General features: G+C 47.7%; 9 protein-coding genes across 9 annotated transcripts; 4 read left to right on the forward strand and 5 right to left on the reverse strand.

Moving 5' to 3' along the window:
- Positions 1 to 1,322: 1,322 nt before the first annotated feature.
- F5147DRAFT_575512 (mitochondrial protein) lies at positions 1,323 to 1,805 on the reverse strand (the record flags this gene model as incomplete). Its single annotated transcript, XM_041431276.1, has 2 exons — positions 1,323 to 1,472; positions 1,524 to 1,805. The coding sequence occupies 2 exons, from the start codon at positions 1,803 to 1,805 to the stop codon at positions 1,323 to 1,325; spliced, it is 432 nt and encodes a 143-aa protein (XP_041293783.1).
- Positions 1,806 to 2,030: 225 nt separating this feature from the next.
- Positions 2,031 to 3,386, forward strand: F5147DRAFT_575280 (glycosyltransferase family 32 protein; the record flags this gene model as incomplete). The annotated part of the gene is made up of 2 exons (XM_041431264.1): positions 2,031 to 2,868; positions 2,920 to 3,386. The coding sequence occupies 2 exons, from the start codon at positions 2,031 to 2,033 to the stop codon at positions 3,384 to 3,386; spliced, it is 1,305 nt and encodes a 434-aa protein (XP_041293784.1).
- Positions 3,387 to 4,975: 1,589 nt separating this feature from the next.
- F5147DRAFT_753059 (pyridoxal phosphate-dependent transferase) lies at positions 4,976 to 6,752 on the forward strand (the record flags this gene model as incomplete). The annotated part of the gene is made up of 4 exons (XM_041440232.1): positions 4,976 to 5,321; positions 5,378 to 5,724; positions 5,778 to 6,191; positions 6,249 to 6,752. The coding sequence occupies 4 exons, from the start codon at positions 4,976 to 4,978 to the stop codon at positions 6,408 to 6,410; spliced, it is 1,269 nt and encodes a 422-aa protein (XP_041293785.1). The 3' UTR covers positions 6,411 to 6,752.
- Positions 6,249 to 8,369, reverse strand: F5147DRAFT_797397 (enolase C-terminal domain-like protein; the record flags this gene model as incomplete). Its single annotated transcript, XM_041443198.1, has 9 exons — positions 6,249 to 6,687; positions 6,885 to 6,978; positions 7,039 to 7,064; positions 7,130 to 7,271; positions 7,368 to 7,513; positions 7,570 to 7,743; positions 7,790 to 7,994; positions 8,053 to 8,271; positions 8,325 to 8,369. 9 exons carry the CDS (start codon positions 8,367 to 8,369, stop codon positions 6,557 to 6,559), a joined length of 1,182 nt encoding a protein of 393 aa, XP_041293786.1. The 3' UTR covers positions 6,249 to 6,556.
- A 379-nt stretch (positions 8,370 to 8,748) lies between these two features.
- F5147DRAFT_611502 (emp24/gp25L/p24 family/GOLD-domain-containing protein) lies at positions 8,749 to 9,867 on the reverse strand. Its single transcript, XM_041432438.1, has 4 exons — positions 9,388 to 9,867; positions 9,254 to 9,335; positions 9,067 to 9,197; positions 8,749 to 9,011 (listed from the first exon to the last, which is right to left on the reverse strand). The coding sequence occupies exons 1-4, from the start codon at positions 9,710 to 9,712 to the stop codon at positions 8,890 to 8,892; spliced, it is 660 nt and encodes a 219-aa protein (XP_041293787.1). The 5' UTR covers positions 9,713 to 9,867; the 3' UTR covers positions 8,749 to 8,889.
- A 3,207-nt stretch (positions 9,868 to 13,074) lies between these two features.
- On the reverse strand, positions 13,075 to 14,317 carry F5147DRAFT_575348 (FMN-linked oxidoreductase; the record flags this gene model as incomplete). Its single annotated transcript, XM_041431267.1, has 5 exons — positions 13,075 to 13,240; positions 13,297 to 13,428; positions 13,484 to 13,828; positions 13,864 to 13,993; positions 14,026 to 14,317. The coding sequence occupies 5 exons, from the start codon at positions 14,315 to 14,317 to the stop codon at positions 13,075 to 13,077; spliced, it is 1,065 nt and encodes a 354-aa protein (XP_041293788.1).
- A 1,282-nt stretch (positions 14,318 to 15,599) lies between these two features.
- On the forward strand, positions 15,600 to 16,347 carry F5147DRAFT_141478 (uncharacterized protein). The gene is made up of 3 exons (XM_041428242.1): positions 15,600 to 15,901; positions 15,954 to 16,066; positions 16,118 to 16,347. The coding sequence occupies exons 1-3, from the start codon at positions 15,654 to 15,656 to the stop codon at positions 16,240 to 16,242; spliced, it is 486 nt and encodes a 161-aa protein (XP_041293789.1). The 5' UTR covers positions 15,600 to 15,653; the 3' UTR covers positions 16,243 to 16,347.
- Positions 16,348 to 18,157: 1,810 nt separating this feature from the next.
- On the reverse strand, positions 18,158 to 19,755 carry F5147DRAFT_690871 (GroES-like protein). Its single transcript, XM_041437100.1, has 4 exons — positions 19,470 to 19,755; positions 19,128 to 19,419; positions 18,676 to 19,078; positions 18,158 to 18,624 (listed from the first exon to the last, which is right to left on the reverse strand). The coding sequence occupies exons 1-4, from the start codon at positions 19,612 to 19,614 to the stop codon at positions 18,331 to 18,333; spliced, it is 1,134 nt and encodes a 377-aa protein (XP_041293790.1). The 5' UTR covers positions 19,615 to 19,755; the 3' UTR covers positions 18,158 to 18,330.
- Positions 19,756 to 19,948: 193 nt separating this feature from the next.
- On the forward strand, positions 19,949 to 21,625 carry F5147DRAFT_690875 (uncharacterized protein). The gene is made up of 5 exons (XM_041437101.1): positions 19,949 to 20,110; positions 20,210 to 20,502; positions 20,584 to 20,831; positions 21,047 to 21,206; positions 21,260 to 21,625. The coding sequence occupies exons 1-5, from the start codon at positions 20,026 to 20,028 to the stop codon at positions 21,275 to 21,277; spliced, it is 804 nt and encodes a 267-aa protein (XP_041293791.1). The 5' UTR covers positions 19,949 to 20,025; the 3' UTR covers positions 21,278 to 21,625.
- Positions 21,626 to 25,651: the final 4,026 nt, after the last annotated feature.

Below are 25,651 nucleotides of genomic sequence, written 5' to 3' on the forward strand. Positions count from 1 at the left end.
CATCGACTCGAAAGTGCAACATACGAGTGAGCCAAGTCGTGTCCAATCAGCTTGATGCCCCGATAACTTCTAGTTGAAAACGGCCGTAGAGAGGAAAATTGAGGTATCTGACGGTCAGCTGATCATAATGCTATTACCGTTTAAAGCCAGTTTCATGCCAGCAACTAGAAAGTAACATTTTAGCTCCAACAATTGTCCGTAGTCACACGCAAGCGTGAGGCTGGGGTGCAGACATACGTTTCTGGGTGTATTTTTCCAAAGGTGCAAGGGTATCACAAAATACCCTAACTGGGGTAGATAAGCTAGATGTCAATGCTTAGTATGACTATGCCCCCAATAGAACAAATCAGCGCGGACTCTCACGGGCCGTATCAGGGATTCCTGAGAGATGATAAAGAAAGTATATCTCCTCGATAATGAGACAAGCTTGAAACGCACGTTGAAGATCATCAAAGTCTAAAGTTTTGTTTTCGGCAGATCAGTCACTGCTGGAAACCTGATAGATTAATTACCGCGCACATTGTGGCGTGGTTCACAACTGCTGCCGAGAGAGCTTCAACCTTGACCTCATTCATTTCCGTCATTCTCAGGAGAGCGTCTGTTTCTCTGTTAGTCGTTCAGATTTCATATCCCAAGAGGAAAGAAGGGACTCAAATACATTCCTGCATATGGCGAAAACCATCAAGGGGCCAGGGGTAACATTTGAGTTCTTACGTAGCGCCACAGAATCCTGCCAGCACCCGTGCAATGTCTACACTGCAAGCTGGTTCTTTTCCGATGAAGTTGGACATGATTGGATCCAGGCAGACATAAGTGTTAGCACCCAATCCGGGTATAAGCAATGTGATATACCTATGTGTGCAGCTGGCATTCACAACACATGTGCTTAATCTGATCAGTAAGAGAAGATTTCGTGCTGTGAGGTTCTCTACGTCATCAAACAGCCGGCTATGATCATAAAAATACCACACGCTAACCTGTATCTAGTCGTCTTATGGAGCCATGAACGCCTATCCCTGTGCGAGTACTGCTTAGTCTGGCCCTGATTGCATATTTTTGAGCTACCTGCATAAAAGTCAAGGGACCACGTCCTATTTGCTCAGCAGTGCTCAAAATGTAGAGTTCTCCATTTGCATCGGATGGGAGCCATTTGAATCGGGTCCGACCAATGGTAGAAAGTTACTAGCGCTATGATGTAGCACTCCTCGGCGAATGGACCCATTTTGATACCCATACTCTGACGCAGAGATTTTTTCCGTGTTCATTAGACTCTATGCAAAGTGGGGAAATGATAGAACGCGGTTGTAGATTCACTGATACGTCTATAATGGAGGCATCTTGCGCACAACCTTTCCCTCATTCCTTGCATGTATCCTGAGCTTCTCCAGCACGGGTGACTTCACCCACCGCTCAGGGGGTGTGCGACCTTCAGTCGCCCAATAGTATATGTCCCAGTCCGGTTCGTCAAGTAGCTACAATAAAACTTAAGTTTGGGACACCACCAATCAAAGAAGCGAAAGCACCTTGTCGTACTCCTTCAATTCTGTCTCATCCATTTGCCTCAGATGATCCCTTGCGAACGTACTCAGCAGAAGGTCGCTCTCCAAAGTTCCGCGCTTCCTGCTCTGATAGACGAGTCTTGCACGCAACGTCTCCTTGGACTCCCCTGCGCGTGGAAGGGGAGTAGGCGGTGGGATATCAGAAGGTGTCTGAGTGTTGGAGAGGTGTTGTGGGGTATGCGGAAGGGGCCACGGGTCTGCAGACCACCGCAGTGTCGTAGAGAGTGTGCGACATGGATGGCGCATTGCCTCAAGAGTCAATATTCGCGAAGAGAGAAATGTAGTAGACATTTTGAGGAGCTTGACTAGCGAAACAAGCGAAGCTAGTGGATTAGTTACAAGCGAATGTAAACATAAGCAGCGCGCGCCAAACTAAGCGTTCATCAACGCATGCGGTATCGTTCACACTGGTACCATCCCACAACCCCATCTATCCAACTCATGACATCTACTGGCAGAGCAGGATATGAAATGGTTCCCGTGCACGAACAAGCACGTCGTACCTCTTCTCCATGGCGCAAATCACCAATTTCTTACTTTTCGTGTTTGCGACCACGGAGAGTATTCACGTTATTGAAATTTGCACTTCCACTGGTTTTTATCATATGTTACACGATATACTACCTCTACGACCCGCGCGGCCACATCGACCTCGTATTGTATCAACGAGAATGGATACAACGCGAAATACTCCCGCTGTCCCCACTTGGAGGATGCTTTGAGCCCGAGCGCGTCAGCCCGTTGTATAATATCAGCGAGGCTGTGTACGGCAAGAAACGCTTTGAGGTTCAGGCAGGAGTAACGATGCGGATGGGTATGGACTGCTATGAGTTTGCAGGAACAGTAAGGTTTGCAGAAGGGGAGTGGACCGAGGAGCAACGGTATATCCCACCTGAGGAACGAGCACAGTTCCACACATATTGGCGTGTCGATCTCGCGCCTCTCGATGAGAGACAAGAGTACATGCTAAAGTCATTCTTCGCTACGCAAGACCTTCCCCGCTCTCGTCTAATACTCTGGTCAAACGGAGACCTGTCACTCAATCCAATTGTGCAAAAGTATCTCGAGTTGTTCCCTGACTCATTCGCACTTCAAGTTGTGGATATACCCGAATTAGCTAAGGGAACGGCAATGGAGAACCACCACTTCCTTAATCTTGAGGACAAGAAGGCATGGGTGGACGGCGACCTTGTCCGGTTACTTGTCATTTGGACATATGGTGGTGCTTGGATAGACATGGACATGCTCCTGACACGCGACCTCTCTCCATTGCTTGAGCATGAGTTCGTAACGCAATGGGATTGCTACGGTGAATGGACAATCAACCCGCTTTGGCCCACGTACTCACAAGATTCTATAGACAAAATTTACCAAGCATTCAATGGTGCTCTCATGCACTTCCGCAAGCACTCGCCTTATCTCTGTGAAGCTTTCCATCTCATGGCATACAGTACTCCTCCACGTTCTCCAAGCACCGATTGGGGCGCAATTTTATATCTTCGGCTCTGGCGGCGCCTCCTCAGCGAATCCATACCCCCTTTCAAAATTCTACCGTTCTGCCTTTCTGATCCTCTGGCTTGTCGTCTCGACAACAGTGTACCAGACCCCTTTGACCCTGATCGTCGAGATGGGAAGTGGACGGGCCGACCTGGGGAGGGGCTTGAGGAGGGCGGAGCGCTGGAAAAAGCACTAGGGAAGATATTTGCTGTGCATTTGCATAATCGTTGGGATAGAGCGTTTCCCCAAGGCGGTTGGGTGGATCGGCTTTTGTTGAGGAGGTACGAGGAGGACATAGAGAAGAAAGTGAGAATAGATAGCGAGCTATGATATATTGATCTGCTGTGAGTACTTGCATCCTAGGCGACAGCGGCAGAAGCTAATGATATCTACTATGGACGTGAACTACAGCACTTACATGATTCAGACTGATACAATGTTTATACGCGCGCTATATATATTTATCGCAGGATTGGTGTGTGTGGATTATCTTGCTAATCAAAAGTATTGCATGCATGTGAGTCTCATAGTGAAATCGTTGCTCTACTACGTATGGGTACGCTTAAAATCATTAGTACGTGACGCGCTCACTGACTGGGATCATCCGATATTGCTCACGAATCGTCCACAGATTCGCTAGTAACTTGGCGAACTTCCCAATTTTAATTCAAATACATTGGAAGCATGTGGTTTTCTTTGAGTTGTGCCTCCGCCCACCGTAACTATTTCAACTGGTATTCAACTCCGGAGTCTTCCCTCTCCTTCTCATTCGAACAATGCATTATACACTGGCCTAATTACTATTGAATCAGGCCTGAAGCCTGAGCAGGCGCATATCGGACTTCATTCCAAGCTATAAGTGGGCTCGAAACCGCACTCACTTGGGCACTATTAATCATCGTAACCCAATGCCAGACCTCTATAGCGGGAGGCTACGGCTCTATTTATCGAGGACAGACTACGAGCCAGGACTCCTGCCACTGTGCCAGGACACCTGCTACTGCGCCATGACCTGCCTAGGCCTGATGGGACGCCCCGCTCCAACGCTTTTTGTATTAGGTCGATAGAATGGGCAAGGACTGCGAGGGGAGCCAAGGCTAAACCTCTATGGCGGGAGGCTACGGCTCTATCTATCCAGGACTAACTACCACACTGCGGGGACTACCGACTACGAGCCAGGACTCCTGCTACTGCACCAGGACACCTGATACTCCCGAGGACCTGCGCCAGATCCTACTACACCACCGACTACGAATCAGAACTCCTGCCACTGCGCCGAGGCTGGCGCTCCGAAGGACCTGCGCCAGGCCTCCCCACTACATCGGTATCCATGATTATGTACTGAATGCATGATCAAATGAATAGCGAATTGCTTGGAAGCGAAGCCCAAGCCAAAAGCGGACGCGTCTAGCAGAGTATCGCGAGGCAACCACAGTTTAGCACCTGCTGTGAGACCTGTTAGCTAGGGCAAGAAGAACGCTAGACGGCGGGGATGGCAGCGGTTTCGAACTGCGAAAGTTCTTGTCAAGGGCCTACCGCTGCCCCAGCCGCACCAACCATCTCGTTCTGTTCAGGAATGATATTACTGAGCCCATATACCTAATGGGAGTACAAATTCCGAGGCATGATTGCAACTGTGTTCGATGACCGACCAGCTGCAAACGGTAACTATGACCTATCGGGAGGGTAGTTTATACGGTTGGGGGAGGGCTATTGAGGGGATACGACACTTCAGACCCCAGATTCGGTAGCCTTTGGGACATCCGGACCATAAAACCCACTCGCCAAGGAAACCCTGATCGGAAGTTTCCGCGGGACTTTTGGTCTCTCCGTACAAAGACGATGCTGGACTACTGTGCTATAAAGGGCTCGTACCAGTTATCATACTCAAACTATACCCTTGACCTTGACGACAACAGATGGCTGTTCTTGACATCAGCAAAGCTCGTGCTTGCTTTCCGTCCCTGAGATCAGGACACATTTATGCCGATAACGCAGGGGGGTCACGGACTGCTCAGGCAGTGATCGATCGGATCGTGGATTATCTGTCCAACACCAACGCTCAGCTGGAAGCTGGATATGCGGCCGTGAACTCTCAGCGTGTTGCTGAGGGCTCCATTGCTGCTGTAGAGTTGTTCAATGCTACATCTCTCGATGAGGTTGGGTTTGGATCGAGTGCGACAATGTTACTTGAAAATATCGCTAGAGCACTTGAAAATGATATTCAACCTGGAGATGAACTTATCATCATGTATGAACATGAAGGTGTCTGCCACTGTCTTCCCGTGTCTTTTGTTGAGAAAACTCACTGTTCATCTTAGCCAACAACGGTCCTTGGAAGCGTCTGGCTGCGCGGCGCAATGCCGTGGTCAAATACTGGCATCCCATACCAGTATCTGCAGAAAATCCGTACTCGGTGACATATAGGGTCGAAGAACTTTTGCCGCTGGTTTCATCGCGCACCAGGCTGGCCGCGATCACCGCGTGCTCCAATATTTTAGGATCTGTGATTCCTATGGAAGAGACAGTGAAAGCCCTTCGCCAGCGTGCAAAAGAACAAGGAGCAATGAAGATCGAGGTGGCTTTGGACTGCGTTGCATACGCATCGCATAGAAGAATAGACGTACAAAAGTGGGATGTCGATTACTGCGTAATTTCTGTATACAAGGTTTCAGTATCCACGACTTCGATTTGATTGTCTGACACTGACACTATTTGTAGGTGTTCGGGGCTCACAATGCCGTTGCTTATGTGCGGCCAGCAGCTCTGCAGACATCTTTCACGTCCATTGTCCACGATTTTCTAGACGTGGATGACAAGCCCCGTAAGTTTCAACCAGATGGTCCAGGCCAAGAGCTCGTGTATGGTGCATCGGCAATCGTGCCATATCTGAAGTCGTTGACTCCAGAAGATGATCTTACAGCATCTTTCAACACGATCGCAAAACACGAGCAGGAAATTTTGACGCCCTTGCTTCGCTTTCTGACAGACGCAAAACAAGTTGACAGGGGCGTTCGCATCATCGGGGAAAGCGAGATCAATTTCTCTAGGACCTCCAATGTCTCCTTTGTTGTCGTCGGACAGAACGCGATCAAGAGTAAGGATATCGTGGAAGCATTCAACAAAAAGGGAGGGGTGAGTCTTTCAAATGATCTCACTCAATGATTGTGTTCTATTATGGGCGTTGCGCAGATTTCAATTCAATGCGGCTACTTCGGTGCGTATTATCTTATTGATAATTTACGCCCAAAGTTGGACATGAATGACGGAGTCGTCCGCATCTCATTTGTCCACTATAACACCATTGAGGAAGTGGAGAAGATCGTGGATGTACTGCGGGAAGTTCTGGCTTAGTGCGCAACAAGGTACATATACATGTGACATCTGAATGTATTTTCCTAGCACTGCATAGTCGAAGATTGTTATCTATGCCTGTTGACTAAACTGTACAAGTTGCGATTTCCTGATGTTTTCTCGCGGCTAAGTAGTGAAATGAAATTTTACCACTCCCTAATGCTTCCATCCTCTCCCCTCCATATCGGGTTACGCCACGCCTCAACACCAGCTCGACTATGTTCCTTGGCACGGGTACGAACAAGTTCCTCGTTGATAATGATACCCAATCCAGGTCCTATGTAAATGTCATGTCAGGCGTTTAGCGGAGAGCATTAAGATTGGATTGTTGGAGACACAACACGTGCGGATGAAAAGAAGACCGTCAGCATGGTCATTTCTGAGGAAGAGGTTGTAAAGTGTACTATGGCCTTGGCGCAAATCTCTCCAAAAATAGAATGGACCAAACAGGGCCCGGGCAAGACTAGTACTCACCGCTGGGAGTTGTGATATATCCATCCTTCACAGCAAACACACTCGGATCTGCGAGATACGTGAAGAGGTCTGCATCATCACTGTTGTAATGCATCTACATCCAGCCAGTCTTCTAAGTGCTACGTGTCGAGGGATATTGGAGCGAGAAACCCACCTGCCAGCTCATTTCTTGAATAAAATCTAGACGGCCGGAACCATAATGAGTGCCTGTTCTATAAGGGGTAGACCACACGCCAAAGACCCACAATTGAGCTTCGATACGCCTACAGCAATACATGCAGCCAAAGCAATCGGTCCTAGCGGACAGTGCGGGGCAAGTGCGACGTCGTACGTTTCTGCCATAGATGCGATACGTGCCAACTCCGATATTCCACCGCAATGGGATACCTTATTCGTATTGTCAGCTGATTGAAACATAAGGAGATAGGCAAAAACACGACACGAGAATGGACTTTGGAGCTCAGCTGAGAGGTGAGTACTCACGTCTGGTTGTGCGACATCTAGCGCATGTCCTTCGAAGTAAGGGCGAAATTCATGTCGCGAGTAGAGCCGCTCCCCAGCAGCAATAGGAGTGGAGACGAGACGCCCAAGGTCCGCAAATTCCGAAGGTTGAGTAGGCAGAAGGGGTTCTGAATCAAATTCAAAGTACTTGTGCGAACAGACCGCACGTGAGGATGCTTCTCACCCTCGATGAATAAGACACCCTCGCCCTCAAGAAGCTTGGCGAGCTGGCGAGCCATACCCTTGTGCACCCGTCCATGAAAGTCTACTCCGACATCCATCCCTAACGCGCGAACTTCACGCACGCGTTCCACTGTCCCTTTTAAGAGCTCGGGGGAGTCAAGCCACACGAGAGCCTCTGTGTACGATTCAGACTCGTTGTATCGCAAGGCTACAGAGCCTACCGGTGGCATTCATTTTTACAGCAGTGAATCCTTGCTCTTTGCGCTCACGTGCTGCTTCACGGACAGCACTCGGATGGTCGCCACCAATCCATCCATACACACGAACACGATCCCTGACTTTACCACCTAGAAGCTGCCACACGGGAACTCCGAGCTTCTTGCCCTTGATATCCCAGAGCGCAATATCAAGGCCAGACAGAGCTGACTAGTCGAGATATACGTTTAGACGAATGGTAAACAAGGAGGCAGGTAGAGACACCCACCATTAAAACAGGTCCACCACGATAAAACCGAGCGCGGTACGCAGTCTGCCAGATATCTTCGATACCATCTGCATCCCAACCAAGGAAACGCTGTGCAAGGTCAGCGAAAGCGCCTTCAATTGCTTCGGTGTGTCCTTCCAGGGTGGATTCTCCCCAGCCAACAAACCCATCGGCTGTCTCAATACGCACAAAGAGCCAGCGTGGAGGCACGCGGAAGACCTACATTTGACAGTGAGTATACTGGGAAGCCTGCTACACATTGTGGGACGAACCTCGATCTTTGAAATGAAGCTGGAAGCTGAAGTTGTTAGGGACATGCTTGTCTTCCTTAATGGAGACGAAAAAGTGAGAGATGGAATCTCCCTTCAGCTGCATGGAATACTGGATTTTGGATTTTGAGGCTGGTCAGCTGAACATGACCGGTCCGCATAGTACCGACGAACAAATTCTTGATATATTTTCGAGCACGCGCTTAATGTGCAATGGGGCATGCGTATCGAGTAACCTTGAGCCATAGCAGCCGAAGGCAATCAGTTTTCTCATGTAGTGCACAATGCCACAAGTCACTAGCTGTTTACTCGTATAATTGGTTTTGCGAGGCTGTGATGCTCATGGCCTTGTCCCAAATAGTTGTTTTACCTCGACGAGTAATAGAAGACCGCCAGGAAGATACCCAACTGTAATGATGGCTTAGGCATTGAAGCAGAAAAAATGGATGACTTCCTGTATAATGAAGTGGTGTATATTGCTTCTGATATAGAGGACAGGAGCGTCCTACCGCACATCTCCCAAGTTATAAGCAGTACTGTCATCCACATTGCACACTTCACACACTCATCAGTCAATGAGGTACTTGCGCTTGAAAAACGACCGAAGGTGAAGAATTTGCCAAACACCAAGGGCCGCGAGGGCAAGAATGGTGAACCACGCAAAATTCTGCACGCGGCGATTCGTCACGACTGCAAGGAACCAAGATTCAGAAAAAGTAATGTGCAGGAATCCAAGGAGACTGACGATTGGTGTCTGAAAAACGTTCTTCGCGCTTCTTAAGATATTCGAGCTCGTCAACTATCTCTTTTACAACGCCTTCCAGTTTTCGCATTTCTGTCTCAAGTCCAGAGAGTGATTCTTGGTTTGCAATTGCACTTGATGACAAGGAGGGAGTCAGTAAGCTATCATAGCGAACAAACAGGGTACACACTTGTAGTCAACAGCGTCAGCCCCAATATCAATATCCAGATCGACGGTGCGCGACATATTCCGCGCCATGTCTAGTTTGATGTCTATAACGCTATAAGTAATGGCCAATAAGACACCTGCCAACAACGAACGTACCAGGGGATAGATAATTCTTGAAACAGACTCCAACCTCTCCTTCGCCATGTGCTGTGACAGCAAGTCTTGTCTCGCCTTTGATGTCGCGTTTTGAGAGATAGACGTTGCGATGGGGTGTTGAATCTAAAATTTCGATGTCTACCCGTTGGTGGGTCCCAGGTCCAACGTTGGCGGTGACGATGACAAGTGCATGGATATGTGCAGCGTTCCATATACATTTTGGGATGGGTAAACGAGCTGCTGGGAGGGCGAATTTGATGGCGTGCGTAAAAGGAGCAATGAATGCGAAGAATGCGAGAAGAGAAAGCGTTGTTACTCGTGCCATGATTAAGTGTCCTGGGTTATAATGCCAATGGCTAGAACCACCCTGGCTATCGTTAGTGCAGGAGAGAGAGAAAGCTACAACGAGCCTGAAGGGCCAATGGTCGAAGTGAATGGCAGGAGTTGTTAACGACACGAGGCTGGTAGAACGATGTGTACGGTAATCTATCAATTTACCGGGAGTTACCAGCCGGGCTGAAATTTCGATTGCGCGAAATTTTTAAGGTTGTCTTATTACCCAGAAGATATACTTTCCGTACGACCTCTCGGAATTAACAAACTGATACGGCCTGTAAGAGTTCGTATCAATGTGTTCTCGCACTTTTGTCTGGGTGTACTAAGCATTTACTTCTAGCTTCAGTTGGTGTGTTTTGCGATCATACTTTGCAAGGTTTGGATGGAAAGAAACACCCAGAAACATATGTCTGTACGTCGTGTGATCATGAGTACGGATAATTTTTGAGCTAATATCTTGCTTTTTATAATTAGTCGCTGCCACGAAAGTGGGTTCAAACATGGACCCAAGCATGATGTCAATGATCGGTCGATGTACTTCTCTACGACCATTTACCATCAACTCGAAGTCACAGAGGCATCAGGCTAGCTGGACACGACTTTGCTCACTCATGTGCAATATCATAAAGTGTATGAGATGTCCTATTCAAGCTTCCCATCGCTCAAGCAGAAGTGAAATTGGCCCAACAAAGATCAGATTCATAATGACTAACTCAACAAGTCACTAGGAATTAAGCTATGAACAATATCCCTAATACAGAGGCAGAAACATGACTCACTCTCGCGACGTACCAACTCTGCAGAATTTTGCCAGCTCTTAGGATAGCACATCCCGCCGCAATTCTATTACAACGAAGAGTGAGTCCTACGGTACAGTAGATCCAAAGCAAACTTACATAATTGTACCCGCACTTTCCAGAGCAGCACGTGGAGTCTTCGCCACAAGGCTGACCATCGGCAGTACATTCCCTGCTGAAGACAGCTGGTGTGGCACTGACATACATAGATGCTGTCAGAGCAGCAATGACGACGAGCAAGGAGAAACGCATTGGTTGCACGAGGTAATATGGGATCTATTCGAGTTCGAGTTCGGGTTCGAATGACTTTCAGATAACAGGGGGACAGCCTGCTTTTATGTCCTAAAAACCTTGCTAAACATTCTGGGAGTATACCATAAATACCGCCGCTCGTCGGCTCTGTAACGGACAGGAGAAATGGAGACTGACAGGATTTATGTAAATTATGTGGCCTAACATGTATATTTCGGATGCTCTGATTATTACGGGCTGTTCGGGTCCGATTAGGGTGCATGCATTGACCACAACCATACCCTAAGACTCTTCAAACTCTCCAGCATCGTCTCTGCAAAAAGGTGCCAGATCTTTCGGTTTGGAAACCGCCTAAGTGAATGGGTTTAGGGGTCTCGATGTGCTAGAGGCTAGTCTGCCCCTACTAACTCTACCCTAATCGTAAACTACCCTGCCGGTGAGTCATGGTCACTGGATGCAGCTAGGCGGTCATTGGACGCGGTTGCAGTTGTGCGACGGAACCTCAGGCTGTACTCCCACTAGGTATGATATAGGCTCAGCGGTATCATTCCAGAACGAGAAGGCCGGCACGGCTGGGTAACGGTAGCCCCTGACGAGAACTTCGAAACCGCTGCCATCCCCGTCATCTTAGCGTTCCCCTTGCCCCAGCTAATAGACCCTTATACTAGGAGACCGGGGACTGCAACAGGTGCTAAGAACGTGATCAGCCTCGCGACGTTCTGTTCGGACGCTCTGGGTTGGGCTTCGCCAGTCGCTATGTGTCAACAAACATCACGTGATAAGCTGCGAACCTTCGATTTTAGGCTTTGCTGATTCTTGCCATTCGCAGTTCCAAATATATATATTTCTGCACGAAAGCTTGGCGCACGTCTGTTGTGTCCCGGCGCGTACTCAATGAGGTCGTAAACTTACTGGCATTATGTTAGTAGAGGTTGAGATGGCATACCTAGCGACGGCTGGAGGTAGACTTGTATTAAACTCGATGATCAGGCCAGGATGTGTGTGTATCATTTCTCGTCCTGCATAAGCCTGACAGCAACTTGAAGAGTCTTGAAGCATGGTTGTGGTCAATGCACCCTAATCGGACCCGAACAAACTGTAATAATCAGCGTCCGAAATATACATTTTAGGCCACACAATTAAAAATATCCCAACCCTGTTAGTACCTCATTTCTCCTGTCCGTTACAGAACCGACGAGCGGTGGTTATGGTATACTCCCAGAATGTTTAGCAAGGTTTTTAGGACATAAAAGCAGGCTGTCCCCCTGTTATCTGAAAGTCATTCGAACCCGAACTCGAACTCGAATAGATCCCATATTACCTCGTGCAACCAATGCGTTTCTCCTTGCTCGCCGTCATTGCTGCTCTGACAGCATCTATGTCTGTCAGTGCCACACCAGCTGTCTTCAGCAGGGACTGTAAAGCCAATTATGTGGCCTGCAACGAAGGCTCCGAATGCTGCTCTGGAAAGTGCGGGTATAATTATGTAGGTTTGCTTTGAATCCACTGGCAGGATCTAACCTTGTACTCACCCCTTGCGCCTTGTAATAGAGGTGCGGTGGGATGTGCTATCCCAAGGACTCGCCAAATCCCAAAGAGTTGTTAGAACGCGAGAGTGAGTCATGCTTCTGCCCCTGTACTGGTGTTGTTTTTCATAGCTCGACTTCTAGTGACCTGCTGAATTGGTCGTTATTATCTTTGTTGAAGCAATTTCACTGCCGCTTGGACGATGGGAAGCCTTGAATAGAATAGAAGAATATGTCGTACAATCAATATGATATTGACTCGAAAACGCAAACATGAGTGAACAAAGTCGTCCAGCCAGCTCGCTGCCTGGATGACTCAAGTTGATAGTAAACGGTCGAAGAAATCAACCGATCGCAACGCTTGGATCCATATTTAGGTCCATATTTAAACACACTTTCTTGCCAGTGACTAAAAAGCAGCATTGATATTTCAGCTCAGAATTTGACTGGAATCACGCGCAGGCGTGAGGCTGGGGTGCAGACTTACGTTTCTGCGTGTATCTTACCCTTGCGAAGGTGCAAAGGTATCGCAAAACACACTAACTGGGGGCGACAAGCTAGAAGTAAATGCTTAGCAGCAGTCACTGTCAGGACTTGTTTGTTCAAATCTGCTTGGACTACAGACCAATATTAATATGGGTCCTTCAAGTCGTTTTCTTTCTGTACATCATGGTTATGACACAACCGCTATGCAGTGACATAGAACGCAATGGAATAACGAAGACTACCTGTAATTTTGGCAAGTAGGGGGAGAATCTGGTTCAAAATGGTACGTTTCAATCCGTGGTATATTCCAGATCATCGGTGCATGCGTCATGATTTTTGAATGCAGCCTTGCCCCGCCATCTGGTCACTTTTGTGCGTAGTAAGTGCTCGATGTCATGAATCCCTTCACATGCAGGCAGTGCTGTGCGAAATTTATTGTACCATGGCCGCCGAGAGCTGACGGCGGCAGTAAGACATGCGATTGCGCGACGAAAGCTGCATGAACGACGTACCACTGAAATTCAATAAAATGTCTGACATGAGTCTCGATAGTCTTATGAGTCGCAATATCAGGAAGTTCTTTGCATATTTCTAGGTATTCAAGAGATACTTGAACAGGATCTGGGATGACATTTGCAAATATGCTGTTCATGTATGATCAACGACATGGTACCAGGAGATAAAGGACAGCGGACAAACCAAGGATTGCCTAGCAAGGTTTCTCCCACCATGATGCCATCAGCTCGGGTCTCTTCCTTGTTCCTCTGTACATCCTCCCATGTACGAACGTTGCCATTGCTCACGACTGGTACTCTGAGTGCCGTCTTCAGAGTGCGAACCACATCTAAATCTGCGGCACCCTGACGCCGTCGTCTGGCGGATACGTGACGCGCATGAAGAGTTACCCAAGATGCACCTGCATGTTCCAGAATGGCGGCAAATTCAACTGTAGATGATGGGGGTGACGATGAAGGGCAGAGACGTAGTTTTACGGAAGTCGGTGGCTGCAATAGGTGGGACATCGCAGAAACTAGGATCACATGCCTACCAATTGAGAAGGTATTCGATAAGGTTGAAACTGCTTGCCTATGGTCTGAACGAGTGGCCAATCCTTTTTGGCTAGAAGATAACCACCGTAGTGACCCTCACGGGCATGCTCTTGTGGGCATCCTAGGTTCAAATCTAAAAACTTTGCAGTCGATTCAGTTACTAATACATTTCACTCGAGGCATTATGCCCACCAATACCGCTGCACAAGCCCTGTATCTTCTTTCCAGCTTGAACGATGATCTCAGGGTCATTACCACATAGCTGGACCACTACCGGTCCATCCGTCTCGTTACCAGCATCGCGACCAAAAGTCAAATCACGCTGATGAAACTCAAGGTAATCTCGATCCTCAAGAAGCTTGTGAGGGTCAAGCATCTGCGTATACGCGAGAGTTGCTCCATGTCGCTGTGTCAGCAGCCGGAAGGGAGCATCACTTTGCTTGATCATGGGGGCAGCGATGTAAGTAAGATCTGGAAGCGCCATTCGAGGCCAGTGAAGACGCGTTTGCCCGTAGGCTAACAAGGACACCGTGAGCTAGTACTAGTGTCACCCCGAGAGTCCGAACTGTTTGTCACTGTCAGGTTGCTGACTTGTTTGTTTAAACACTTGCTGACTAACTGTTATTCGCAGCGCATGACCTGCCAGAAGTCGGAGATTAATGTGAATTGTGTTAACGCTGCATCACGGTGAAGTCGAGCTAAGCTTCACAGCTGCAAGCCATGCTCAATTGGATGATCACTGGCATGGTTTGTGATGCACCATGCGACCATCACATTGCATCTCCCTTCGCAGTTGTACAAGACCTGAACGCACCGTCTACATGATGGGTTAGTGGAACTTTGTCCCTGTCTTGCGACATATTTATATTCGCTAACTTTCGCTGTACACAGGATCCTGGTATTTTCCTTTCTTTTCCAAACCATATCTCAATTACCCAAAACTGCACCAACACCGTTATTGTCACTGGCACAGGCTCTTCTAGTGGTAAGCATCGTACGGTGCCAGTACACTCAAGTGCAGCTCATAATACATTATCTCAAGAACTTGGATGTTGGTAAAATGTAAACGCGTTTTCGGCGATGGCTAGTAATTTCGTCTTCGACAAATCAACAAGCAGTAACAGATAGCTTGCATGCTACCTTTAGCTTATATGCAGGGTACGATCAGTACGGGTGCGTGTATCCTTTTAGATTTGGAACACCGTCTTACTATGACCTGTATCGCGTGAGGCAGGATAAGTTTCGTTCTTGTGACGATGATCTTGAGATTATGTGTGATATAATTCGTCTACTGCCGGTATAATGATGATGCAATGTATGCCTCTATCTCCTGTAGTTTGCTTCTGAACGCTGATTTCCTGTGGCAGGTGGTGGGCTATGGCTTGGCTACCGCGCATATGACAATCCAAATCTGTTGAATCATGCCATTGCAACTTAGCAGCACGTCTCGAACTAGTGAGTTCCTGTGTACATCAGTGGTAACGGATCCCGTATAACCAATATGTAACATGAAGGATCTTTTAATGGCGGTATGTTAATGAATTATTAATTTGCTGAGGTGTTGTCTAATATACAGCTAGAAACTATGGCACGCGGGGGTGTTTTTGGGGTGTTGAGAAACTTATGTTCACTCAATGGTGGTGAGGCTGGACTATATGCGCCCGGAGATCGAGTGACTACACCGGAGTTAGGGACTCTATCACTACTGGGTATGGTTTGATATTATTTTATCTTAAAATGAGTTCATCTGGTCCGACAAAGCCTCTATATAGCGGATGCCTCTGTGCTTTACCAAAGCAAAAGCAAATCACCACTGATATATGCTTAGTCTCTCGGCCTACCTCGCGTCTACAGCTAGAAATAGCACTTACACCGATGCTGCAATTCTCTCTGCTGACTTCATCAAGGCCAGCAACATGAATTCTGGAGATCTCGTCCTTAACACGATCAATGCTCAGGATTGCACATGTTCTTCATCTAGCTGGCTGTTTACTTACAACACCGGCAAGTATATCGAAGGTTTGAGCGTCCTTGGGTTCGTCACTGGTGATACTAGTTGGACTTCATTGTGAGTTTTCTTCATACACTTCGTCCTGTTGACGACATCGTTGACTTTATAGCATGCTGGACAATGTTGCCGCATCGACAAAAGTATCTGCATGGGAAGGCAGTGATGGTATCATCCATCGAGGTGCCTACGTCACAAACGATAACGACGGCGTTGGACTCAAGGGTGTGATTCTCTCCCTCATCACTCTATCGCAACTGACACGCGGGCCGTCAGTGACTGATAAGTTGAAATCATGGATCCTTCACCGGGTCTTGATATACATGTCACTCACTGTTGATCAAATGATAATGACCGCAACCGCGATAAAGGAGGAACGCGGCAGAAACCGAAACCTATGAGGAACAAATTCGTCTACCCTCTACCGGAACGTCTAGGCACAGGAGCCCTGCGCTACGATTTACCTCTTGGGTATATTGAGTCTCAACCATGTCTCAGAATAATCATTGTTAACTCGCCAAAAGTAGATAGAGTGGAAGTAGAGCGGTAATACTTTTCCGCAGCCACTGAGCAGGAATTCACTTGGACATCGCCGTACAGAAATAGGATTCATGATTGGGATCGTAAACCGTATCTTGTTAGACTGCGGTTGTCTAGTATCTTGTTACAGGTATCAGCTTCACGACGCGCGCGGTTATCCGCACTCGCAGCTTCTGACCATGAACATGTCTCGGTTACATGAATATAGACCTTCGGTATATGTAACAGATAAGAGTATGTACCCCAACAAGCTTCTAGGGTTCAACTAACCGATAATAATGTGAGACGGTATGCACACATGTGAGCATCCAGCGGTTTAGATATAGCAATCTTGCTCACATGTTTCATTCCGAAGTTGCGAAGTCATTGCAATCGCGAAGCCAAAATCAGTGGCCACCGTAAAAACATACTGCGACTTAAAGCAGTCCGGCTGACCAACTACCAACCCGAGACTGCTACTTCTTCCCTTCTTGTTTGACCCATTTCGCACACGCTGCGACATCCGCCCGCTCCGCTGCTTCTCTCAGCAACCAATATAGCATCCTAAATACGTGGACTCGGATAGTTCGTTCCATGTCATTGATGTATAACACATCGTTCAAGGGTGTTCTCTCGGTGGCGCGTGCATGGACATCAATCTTTCGCTGCAACGACGAAATCAAATCCGTAGAACGGAACAGCAAATGCATAAAACGGATCATTGCTCATGTGAGGGTAATGGCTCTGCCAGCTATAGCACATCACGAACCCGGGCCATGATAACATTGGTTCAACCGGTGCTTGTCCTTCTTTTTCCCATCGACTTCGGCCCCGGTTGTCCTGAAGGCGCGTATGAGCTAAGGGAATTTAGCCCCACCAAAGCGATAACAGTTACCACAGGACGGAATTTATGCGCCCCTGAAATAACACATACCGTTGTTGAAGATTCACCCCCGCGTCCCTACGTCTTCAGCGCATGGGACTTTCTCGAACTCAAAAAAATTGCCTCCGCTGCAAACCCGCAAAAGATAATGGCACCAGACCTTCGGCTTCCTTTCCTTGTACATCTGTAGCGCCTTTCAATCATCGCGGGAGAAGAAGACGTACGCTTCTCGTGAACCTGCGGCATGGAAGCTTTTCCGCGGTGTGTCAATGGAGGTAAGTGCATTGCGTGAGGCTCTACACTTTTTATTTTTGAGGATAGTGTTCGATCTAGCGGCATCGTCGGCGAAGCGACGTAACCTCCAGGTAACCTCACTTTGCTTCGAATTTTGAGGCAGGTTGATCCACATAGTTTGGTCACTTACGTCTTGTTGAGGAAAAGCAACAAAAACGCCTGATTTGCCGATACAGGTGATCACTGGTGATCAACTCGTGCGCTCGACTTAGCCATCATTGTCTCCTTTTCATGTACCTGAATTCTGGAGTGGGATAGCTCTCCTCATTCTAGAGGCCAGTCGGCTACCAGTGGTTTCGGGGAGAGTATCGCTGACGCTGGGACAACTCAAACTTTTGAAGTTTGCGGAGTTTTTCCATACTCCGGCGACTGGGAACAATGATAGCCGTTGCATGCTGTGGTACCCGCAGGTACGACGTAACATGTTGACTTCATACCTAATGTAATTACTACAGTCACGGCTCCGATCCGTCTCGCAAGCAAACACCAAATTCCGCCGGCTCAGGGTAACAAAATGTACTTGTTGCAGAAGAATTCGCGAGACAGCACTTCGTTTCCATTCACCTCACCCTTGCGGCAGAGCTCTAATTAAATACGTCCACGGTGACATTCGGAGAAAATATGGCTGCAAATATTTGTTTATTGCAAAAGGGCGCGTACGTAAATAACTTACAAATGCCCATAGGATTATCCAAGATGCCTGTGCTGAAATATGAAAAATTACACTACAACATTTGCAGCTCTTTAGTCCGTCCACTACAAATAAAGATGAGAGAAAATAGATAAACGAGAACTATGATGAAGGCCCAATTATAATCTTCATCACCATATTTCCATTCTCGTCTTTGCCACGAGCCAACAATTCAAAAGCTCGCGTGGTATCTGCCAAGGGAACGCGGTGTGTAATAAGTTTTTCGACATTGCGGAGTTTGCCCGATCCGAGCAGCTTGAGAGCTTCAGGGTACGTGTTGGCATAGCGGAAGGAACCTTGAATGTCTACTTCACGCAGGGCTGCTGCAGAAAGCGGAAGCATCACATTCCGTGACCCCATTCCAATCAACATGACTTTGCCGCCTGTGACAGCAGCCTGAAAGTCGCAAGTCAGCAGTGATCGAAGCTTCGCAGACCATGAACTTACGTGAATTGACATCTGGATACAGGGTTCAGCGCCCGTGCATTCGAAGACTACGTCGAAGCCCTCAGGTTCGTTAAATTTAGACAAGATAGTCGAGACGTTGTCTTTTGCACGTCGAAGCTGCTCTTCGGGCGTTCTGGCCTTGTCAACCTTGGGCAAGCAGTATGTTTGTGAAGCGAAACCATGCGATTTCGCAAAGTCCAGTCGCGTCTGGTTAATGTCAACGGCAACGACCCGAGAGGCACCATATACATTGGCCAGTGCACAAGCGAGGATGCCAATGGAACCCGTACCGAATACGAGAACACGTTGACCTGAAGCAAGTTTGGCTCGTCTAGCAGCATGTATCAAAACTGACAGAGGCTCAGCCAAGGCGGCTTGGTCAAAGCTGCAGTTGTCAGGGAGTCTGATGAGGAGTTAGAGTGTATAGAGAAACAACTATATTGGGGACTCACGGATGAATGGCGTACGCTGGATGGTTCATCCGGTCTTGTAGTGTCCCGTCAAGATGAGGGAAGGTCTTTGCGCTACTGGCAAACTGCATGTCCTTGCAAAGATTGTAACGACCAGTCTGGCAATAATTGCACTTCTTGCACATAACGCCGGCCTCTATTGCGACGCGTTGACCGAGGACTAGATTTTTCACACCCGGACCGACAGCAGTAATCACACCTGCTGATTCATGGCCAAGGACGAGGGGTGCTTGGAGTGCAAAATCACCATTGCGACCTTCTAGGTAATAGTGTACTAGGAAATTTGCTCGAAGCTCAAACTTTTGAAACGCAGAGAAGACTCACAGTCGCTTCCGCACAGTCCGGTTGACTGTATTGCTACTTGTGCATAGTTGTACTGTGGAGGCCAGAATGGGCGTTCCTCGAGACGAAGGTCCCTGGGACCGTGAAGGACGGCTGCACGTTGCAATTGGACGGTAGCAGGAGACATGATTGTGATGGGTGGAGGGAAAGTTTTAAGGGACGTACTACTGCATTCTAGTATCAACCGGTGACCTTATATATACAATATAAAGTTGCAAGAAGGAGCAATCTCGTGAGGAGAACTTCAACTTATCATACAACCAGATTGGGAAAGATTCGTTCGGTCCGGTTTGCCGCAAACGTATTTGCAAAATGCGAATCAATAACTCCGGTATATGGCCAAATCGGGACAAATATATTATAACCTCCATTTTTACCAGAAAAAAAAACATTTATCGAAATCTCGCTGCCGGTTGCTCGGCTCGTGAGCCGATGCGGGGTAAAATCAAATCTTGGTCAACAAAATGTTATACTTACTGCCCGCGACAATATAAAATCCCCTGAAGCGAGTCTCCAATCTATGTGAATCTGTCTCAAAATGGATCCAACCCCTTCCGATGTACCATCTCTACAACTTTTTGCTCTGGCAGGCCAAAATGTCCTCATCACTGGAGCTACCAGAGGTAATGTACTTGTTCCTCGCCTAGAACCTCGCTTCAACTGATCAAGGCATTTTCAATTTGTTATCTTGGTTCTTGCTCTCGCGGTTGACCTAACGACAGGCATAGGTGCTGCGTGTGCTTTGGCTTTAGCTCAAGCGGGTGCCTCAATATGTGTTGTTCAGCGCCCTCCCTCTCCGGGTGTGGAGCCGAATATGGACACAGTGAACTCCATTCGAGCGCTAGGTGTGAACACCCAAGTCGTCTATTGCGACTTGAGCAACTTGGATTCTGTCAGGGAACTTTTCCCCAAGGCACTGGAGCTCATGGGCGGTAGTATTCATGTTCTGGTCAACTGTGCTGGAATACAGCGGAGATCGCCGAGTGTCGATTTCCCGGAGAAGGACTGGGATGATGTAGGTCATTCCCTCAAGTTCTGTTTAACCTTCCCGGCATCAGATTCTCAAGTTGTACATGTTTCTCTCCACTCATTTTAGGTTCTCGACGTGAACCTCAAATCCGTGTGGCTTTTATCACAAGCGGCGGGCCAGCACATGGTTCCGCTTAGGAGGGGGAAAATCATTAATTTCTGTTCCTTGTTGACATTCCAAGGCGGCCTTACCGTCCCGGCTTATGCCGCCGCTAAGGGTGCACTCGGCCAACTCACAAAAGCTCTCAGTAACGAATGGAGCCAGCATAACGTTCAAGTGAACGGCATCTGCCCGGGGTATATTGCCACAGACATGTACGTATGTCTTTTCTTGTTATCGCTCGAGTATCTTGTGAAATCACGCCTGTTATGCGAACTCGTGACGTTAGTGATGGTTTAACAGCACCGACATCTTCCCGCCGGCTGAGCCTTCATTTCGCACATTTTATTCTCTTTACAAACTGCTATCATTCGGCCCTTTGGCGTCTACTTTTGTTCTCCGGTCTGATCACCTTTTGATATACCTTTAGGAACGAAAGGCTGCTAGCGGACCCCATACGCCTCAGACAGATATCCGAGCGGATACCAGCAGGGAGGTGGGGTAACCCCGGGGACTTTGCTGGTCCAGTAGTGTTCCTTGCCAGCGGCGCAAGTCAATATGTCTGTGGCGAATTGTTGGTTGTTGATGGTGTATGTATATTTCGCAGCTTGGTATCATAACCCTACTCATGCGTCGTTATCAGGGCTGGATGGGGCGTTAAACCTGAGACCGCCACTGTTCTCACGACAACGTGGAGAAGTCAAGAGGTTGTAAATCTATGTACATATCTAGGAAGCACTTGCAGATGAATTCCGTTTGGCAGTTTGCGTCTCCATGTGAGGAAAATACTAAATTACCTTTCAGAGTCCATCGTGGAATAGCATATTCCATGGTAGATACTTATCAGGTTATGGATCACATACCATTTCCCAATGCTCTGGGCCGGGTTAGTGTAGTGAGCGATGACCAGCCCCAAAGATAGCCTATCTTGCCTCAGGCCCGACCGCCGATCATATTTTACTCGGAGACAAGGACTAGACAAAAAATAGGCAAGCGTGATAGAAAGACATGAATCTTAAACTTAACATAGTTCTTGGCAATCATTTCTCTACCAAATTTTATTGATTCAAATTTCATAGTAAGTATGTAGTATAGTTTAGGCGCAACAAGATATGTTGAGGCAAAATCGAGTGATTTTCTGATTATCAGATTACCAAGCGGGATGCTATCGGGAATACCCGATACAGGGGCGACCTTCCAAGCGGCAAATTTTTACCGACGGGCCGTATCTTCCGGATAAAGACTAGCTAGTGATTAGGTGCCACCTCAGATTGGTTGCCCATATGTCGTTACTCGTGACAGCAGACGATCATCAACACTAGACCGTGATTACATTCGGCACACGTCCACTCGCTCTCATTCGACAAGCAGGGTATGACAAGCTGATACCAGGGCCTGGGGCAGCCATGCGGCTACAGCCGAGTTAACAGGTTCAGCGGTTTCAAACCATGCATATGTGCCACCGAAATCATTCTGGTACGTTTTTAATATCCACTCTAATGGGAACACCTGACCGGCATGATGAAGACACGGTAACAAGGCTACATGGTTTAGGTTCGCCACAACATTTATCGAGCCATGCGTCACGATGCGCATAATATGATACTAGTAATCGCACCATTTAGAATCGGAGGGTCTTTGTTACAATGGTGGTAAGTCTAGGGCTTACTATTCGGCTGCGGATCTAGTTTAATCACCAGTACGTGGCACTTCTAGCAAAAGAAAATGAGGGGACGAACATCGGTGAACGATTTCCCTTCGGTGTTTATGAGGAAACGAAGAGGGGCGAGCATTGGTGCCGGATCCTACTAAACCAACACAGATATCGCCAGCATTATCATCCGACTCGGGGTTGCACATGCCATAGGCGACAAGACTACCTGTGGAGCTAATTGGATGCTTCTGAGTCGATACAGAATGCCACCCTGTGATCAGCGGCCCCATCGGTGAAGAAAAGCGGTTAACGCAAGGTAGCAACTCAATCTATTTTTTCATGCATGATCGAAATAAGGAAGGCGAAGCGGACAAGAAATGACAAAACAGATGCATGTTTGCAGCGAGATTTCCCCGCAAATCTTTGCGTCAAACTAGCTCCAACTTGTGAAAAAACCCGGTCACATCGTGAAGTTAGTCATATATTTGCGTTCGGTCGACTATCTGGGCTTCGAATTCGTATGCGTATTAGAAGTTCTTCTAGTTGAAACTTTTCAAGCCAACCCGCGAGAGTCGTGGAACCGTAGAATGATCATCAATCATGTATCATCCATAGGCAACCAACTGATAAATTGATATTGTCAGAAGGAGTTTCAGAGAGCAACCCGAGTGCATCATATGTTCACGCGGACCGGTACTCCTGAGGGCGACCGAATCATTCGTATACACATGAAAGTCTGCTCAAAGGGCTTTCAAGGGTCGTTGTCCGACGCTGTTAGCCGTGCCTTGTGATGTCACAACTGGCAATAACGTAGCTTACTCCGGAGGTTCGGTACGATTCGATTCGCTTCAGGGGTACATGGTACGTCCCATATCGTGAACGTTTGTTGTACCTAGATGTTATTTCAGATAAGAATACAGCAACTACGGCGAGATGGAGCCAAGTGATGCAGACCGCGTGTTTGGCCAATATTGTGGTGGTCTGGGCTCACATGAACGGCTAATGGTTCATAAAAATTTTGTTCAAAGGCGATCTTCAGCCGGGCGAAAGTGGTTCTCCCTGGACGGACCATACGAAGATAGGGTAAAGGTTTAACGTCGTTGAACCACCCACCTTCTATTCTGGCCTTGAAGTTGTGACATCAACAAGCGCTTCATGTCCTAGTGTACAAAGTTCGACAGGTCGATCTGTTTGCGGGTTGCTGGGCTGATTGAGCGGAGCACGAACAAACGTTGATGTCATTATACGTCAGTGGTGATGTTGCTACGTCGTGATTGGATCGAATTTGGGAGACATACATTCCATTGTCATGAGCTATTGAGGGAATACCCAACAAATCTTTTCGGAACTTCATGGCGAAGACTCGCCGTGACGTAGTCATATATGCTGAGAAATCACAATGGATGAGTCTGGAAAACATGAGATGACTAATACGTACAGTTCCGATGTTTAGCGCTATATAAATTAACTGGGCATTGTTCAGACGAGATAAGTATTTGGTCACATCTGGGCCATAAAGGTCTTCCCCCAGCCGCGGCGATTTCGCCAATGCTCGGACCGAGCTAACGTTCAGTTCTCGTCCAATCACAGGTTGGCCCTACAGAAGCCGACGGAGATGAAAGCTGGAAGTCGTGTTTGAGTCGCTTCATGCATGGATTTCCAGGATGTAGGATAGAATCTTGACCTTTGTATTCTCAGTACCTCTAGGCAGACCAAATAGAAGGAAGATGATACTTCCATCTTGTAGTACGATGGCGCGCGACCGTTCAGCGACCTCGGAACAACTTTACCAGACTCGGAATAATGATAGATCTCTCCGAGCCTGATTGTAAACTTGAAGATCTTGAAGAGTCCAGAATATCCTGAGCTACTGTGTGCAGAGAAACAGGTTGCGCTCGTCAACCACCTTATGGGGGACTCGAAAATTACGGACATCGGAAGTTGAGTGAGCGCTAGCCTTGATCAAGGTTGCCCGTGTTGCATTCGAAGATCAGCAGACTACCTCGTGCAACTCATTTATGACAAACCTAGTTACTTCCCCGGCAACCCCGAGTCAGTTGCTTCATCTCCGTTCATTCTTCCGAAAGTGCGAACGGTGCTGCAATGACCTGAAAAGCTGATACGAGCGCGATGAGGAGCTCCATCGTCTGCATTCATAGATAAAATGCAGCTCAATCGATATTACGTGGCATACGACTCGGAGTTGATGTTGTAGAACTTCGGACATGCCGCAGTACTGTCTGAGCGCCATGATCGTAATCATTGTAGTCATTCAGTCAGGTGGCAGTAGCTCCAGACTTATCAGAAGTGCTCGGGCTCATCCGATTCGTCAATAGTACTACCGCGACTTCATGAAGGGTTCTGGACTGCTCGAGATTGTGAATTGAAAGAGTTGTGACGCATGAAGTGTAAGTTCAACAGCCCTAAAGCTTTAAAGTTTGAGACACAGACACGACTGATCAAGATGGTATCGTTTACCAAATTTTCAGGAGGGGAATCATAATGGGTTCTTCTGGGAATAAGAATGATGTCCGATAGCCTGCCTGGATTAGATTACCTGTCTATCTGCGACGACCATCGCCCTGGTCTTCGGCTCAAGTCCTCAGTGAATCACTTGCCAAGCTATACAAATGTCAGATGCGCAAGACCTGTTGGAATACCTGATGGGTACAAATCCCTCGCGTAAGCGAGATGTGCTGGACGATCTCGTACAAGTTACGATGGATAAGATCTGCGAGGAAGGACTGTACGATAAGGAGCGCAAAAAGTGGATGAAGAACGGGAGGGAGATGTTTGATGGGGTAGACCAGAAGGGCGATGTGATGACGATCACGAGGGCCATTCAACAGATAGCAGCTCAACACTCAACACCGGGGGGCCCACTCCGCTCACAGCCACGCATTCCTACTATGAGCACAACCCGGATTGATACCCCGAATGCGGCCATCCCTAACATGTCTGAATCGCACTTTCGACCTCGGGGTGTCAAAGATATTAAGATAGAAGAAGGATATTCCACAGATGTGTTTGAAAGCCCTCAAACATTGGAAATAAAGAGAAGATTCAGGTCTGGAGTCCACAGGTAAGTTCCTTTGAGTGATTACCTCTTACAAGGGGGTTGACAGATTATCGGATGGATAGGAAACACGACGTCGTAACCCTGACTTGGGCGCTTTAAGGAACTGGGGTTCTTGACAACATTTGGTTTACACGTGCGCCCGATGGACAAGCAGAATGTACTTTTAGATCATCCAAGATGGGCCAAGACGTAAATGGCCTAGGCAGTCATGTCCGCAGCGTGCTTTGGTCTGAAATCAGAGTACGAGAGTCAGAGGTACCTGTATGAGTACTGAAAGTGTCAATGTCTAGGATACAAATTAA

The sequence above is a fragment of the Suillus discolor genome (assembly GCF_016758755.1).
Source record: "Suillus discolor strain FC423 chromosome Unknown F5147scaffold_22, whole genome shotgun sequence".
In the NCBI taxonomy this organism is placed as follows: Eukaryota; Fungi; Basidiomycota; class Agaricomycetes; order Boletales; family Suillaceae; genus Suillus; species Suillus discolor.

What these genes read in the sequence shown, in the direction of transcription:
- F5147DRAFT_611502 (XM_041432438.1), bottom strand. Translation starts at nt 9,712, where the DNA reads ATGGCACGAGTAACAACGCTTTCTCTTCTCGCATTCTTCGCATTCATT. An exon ending in CAAGAATTATCTATCCCCTG is followed by an intron (nt 9,336 to 9,387) that starts GTACGTTCGTTG and finishes ATAGCGTTATAG; the next exon opens with ACATCAAACTAGACATGGCG. An exon ending in GCTGACGCTGTTGACTACAA is followed by an intron (nt 9,198 to 9,253) that starts GTGTGTACCCTG and finishes CTTGTCATCAAG; the next exon opens with TGCAATTGCAAACCAAGAAT.
- F5147DRAFT_141478 (XM_041428242.1), top strand. Translation starts at nt 15,654, where the DNA reads ATGCTTAGTCTCTCGGCCTACCTCGCGTCTACAGCTAGAAATAGCACT. An exon ending in GATACTAGTTGGACTTCATT is followed by an intron (nt 15,902 to 15,953) that starts GTGAGTTTTCTT and finishes TTGACTTTATAG; the next exon opens with CATGCTGGACAATGTTGCCG. An exon ending in CGACGGCGTTGGACTCAAGG is followed by an intron (nt 16,067 to 16,117) that starts GTGTGATTCTCT and finishes GCGGGCCGTCAG; the next exon opens with TGACTGATAAGTTGAAATCA.
- F5147DRAFT_690871 (XM_041437100.1), bottom strand. Translation starts at nt 19,614, where the DNA reads ATGTCTCCTGCTACCGTCCAATTGCAACGTGCAGCCGTCCTTCACGGT. An exon ending in CGGACTGTGCGGAAGCGACT is followed by an intron (nt 19,420 to 19,469) that starts GTGAGTCTTCTC and finishes CAAATTTCCTAG; the next exon opens with TACACTATTACCTAGAAGGT. An exon ending in GTATCCAGATGTCAATTCAC is followed by an intron (nt 18,625 to 18,675) that starts GTAAGTTCATGG and finishes TGCGACTTTCAG; the next exon opens with GCTGCTGTCACAGGCGGCAA.
- F5147DRAFT_690875 (XM_041437101.1), top strand. Translation starts at nt 20,026, where the DNA reads ATGGATCCAACCCCTTCCGATGTACCATCTCTACAACTTTTTGCTCTG. An exon ending in CATCACTGGAGCTACCAGAG is followed by an intron (nt 20,111 to 20,209) that starts GTAATGTACTTG and finishes ACCTAACGACAG; the next exon opens with GCATAGGTGCTGCGTGTGCT. An exon ending in CGGAGAAGGACTGGGATGAT is followed by an intron (nt 20,503 to 20,583) that starts GTAGGTCATTCC and finishes CACTCATTTTAG; the next exon opens with GTTCTCGACGTGAACCTCAA.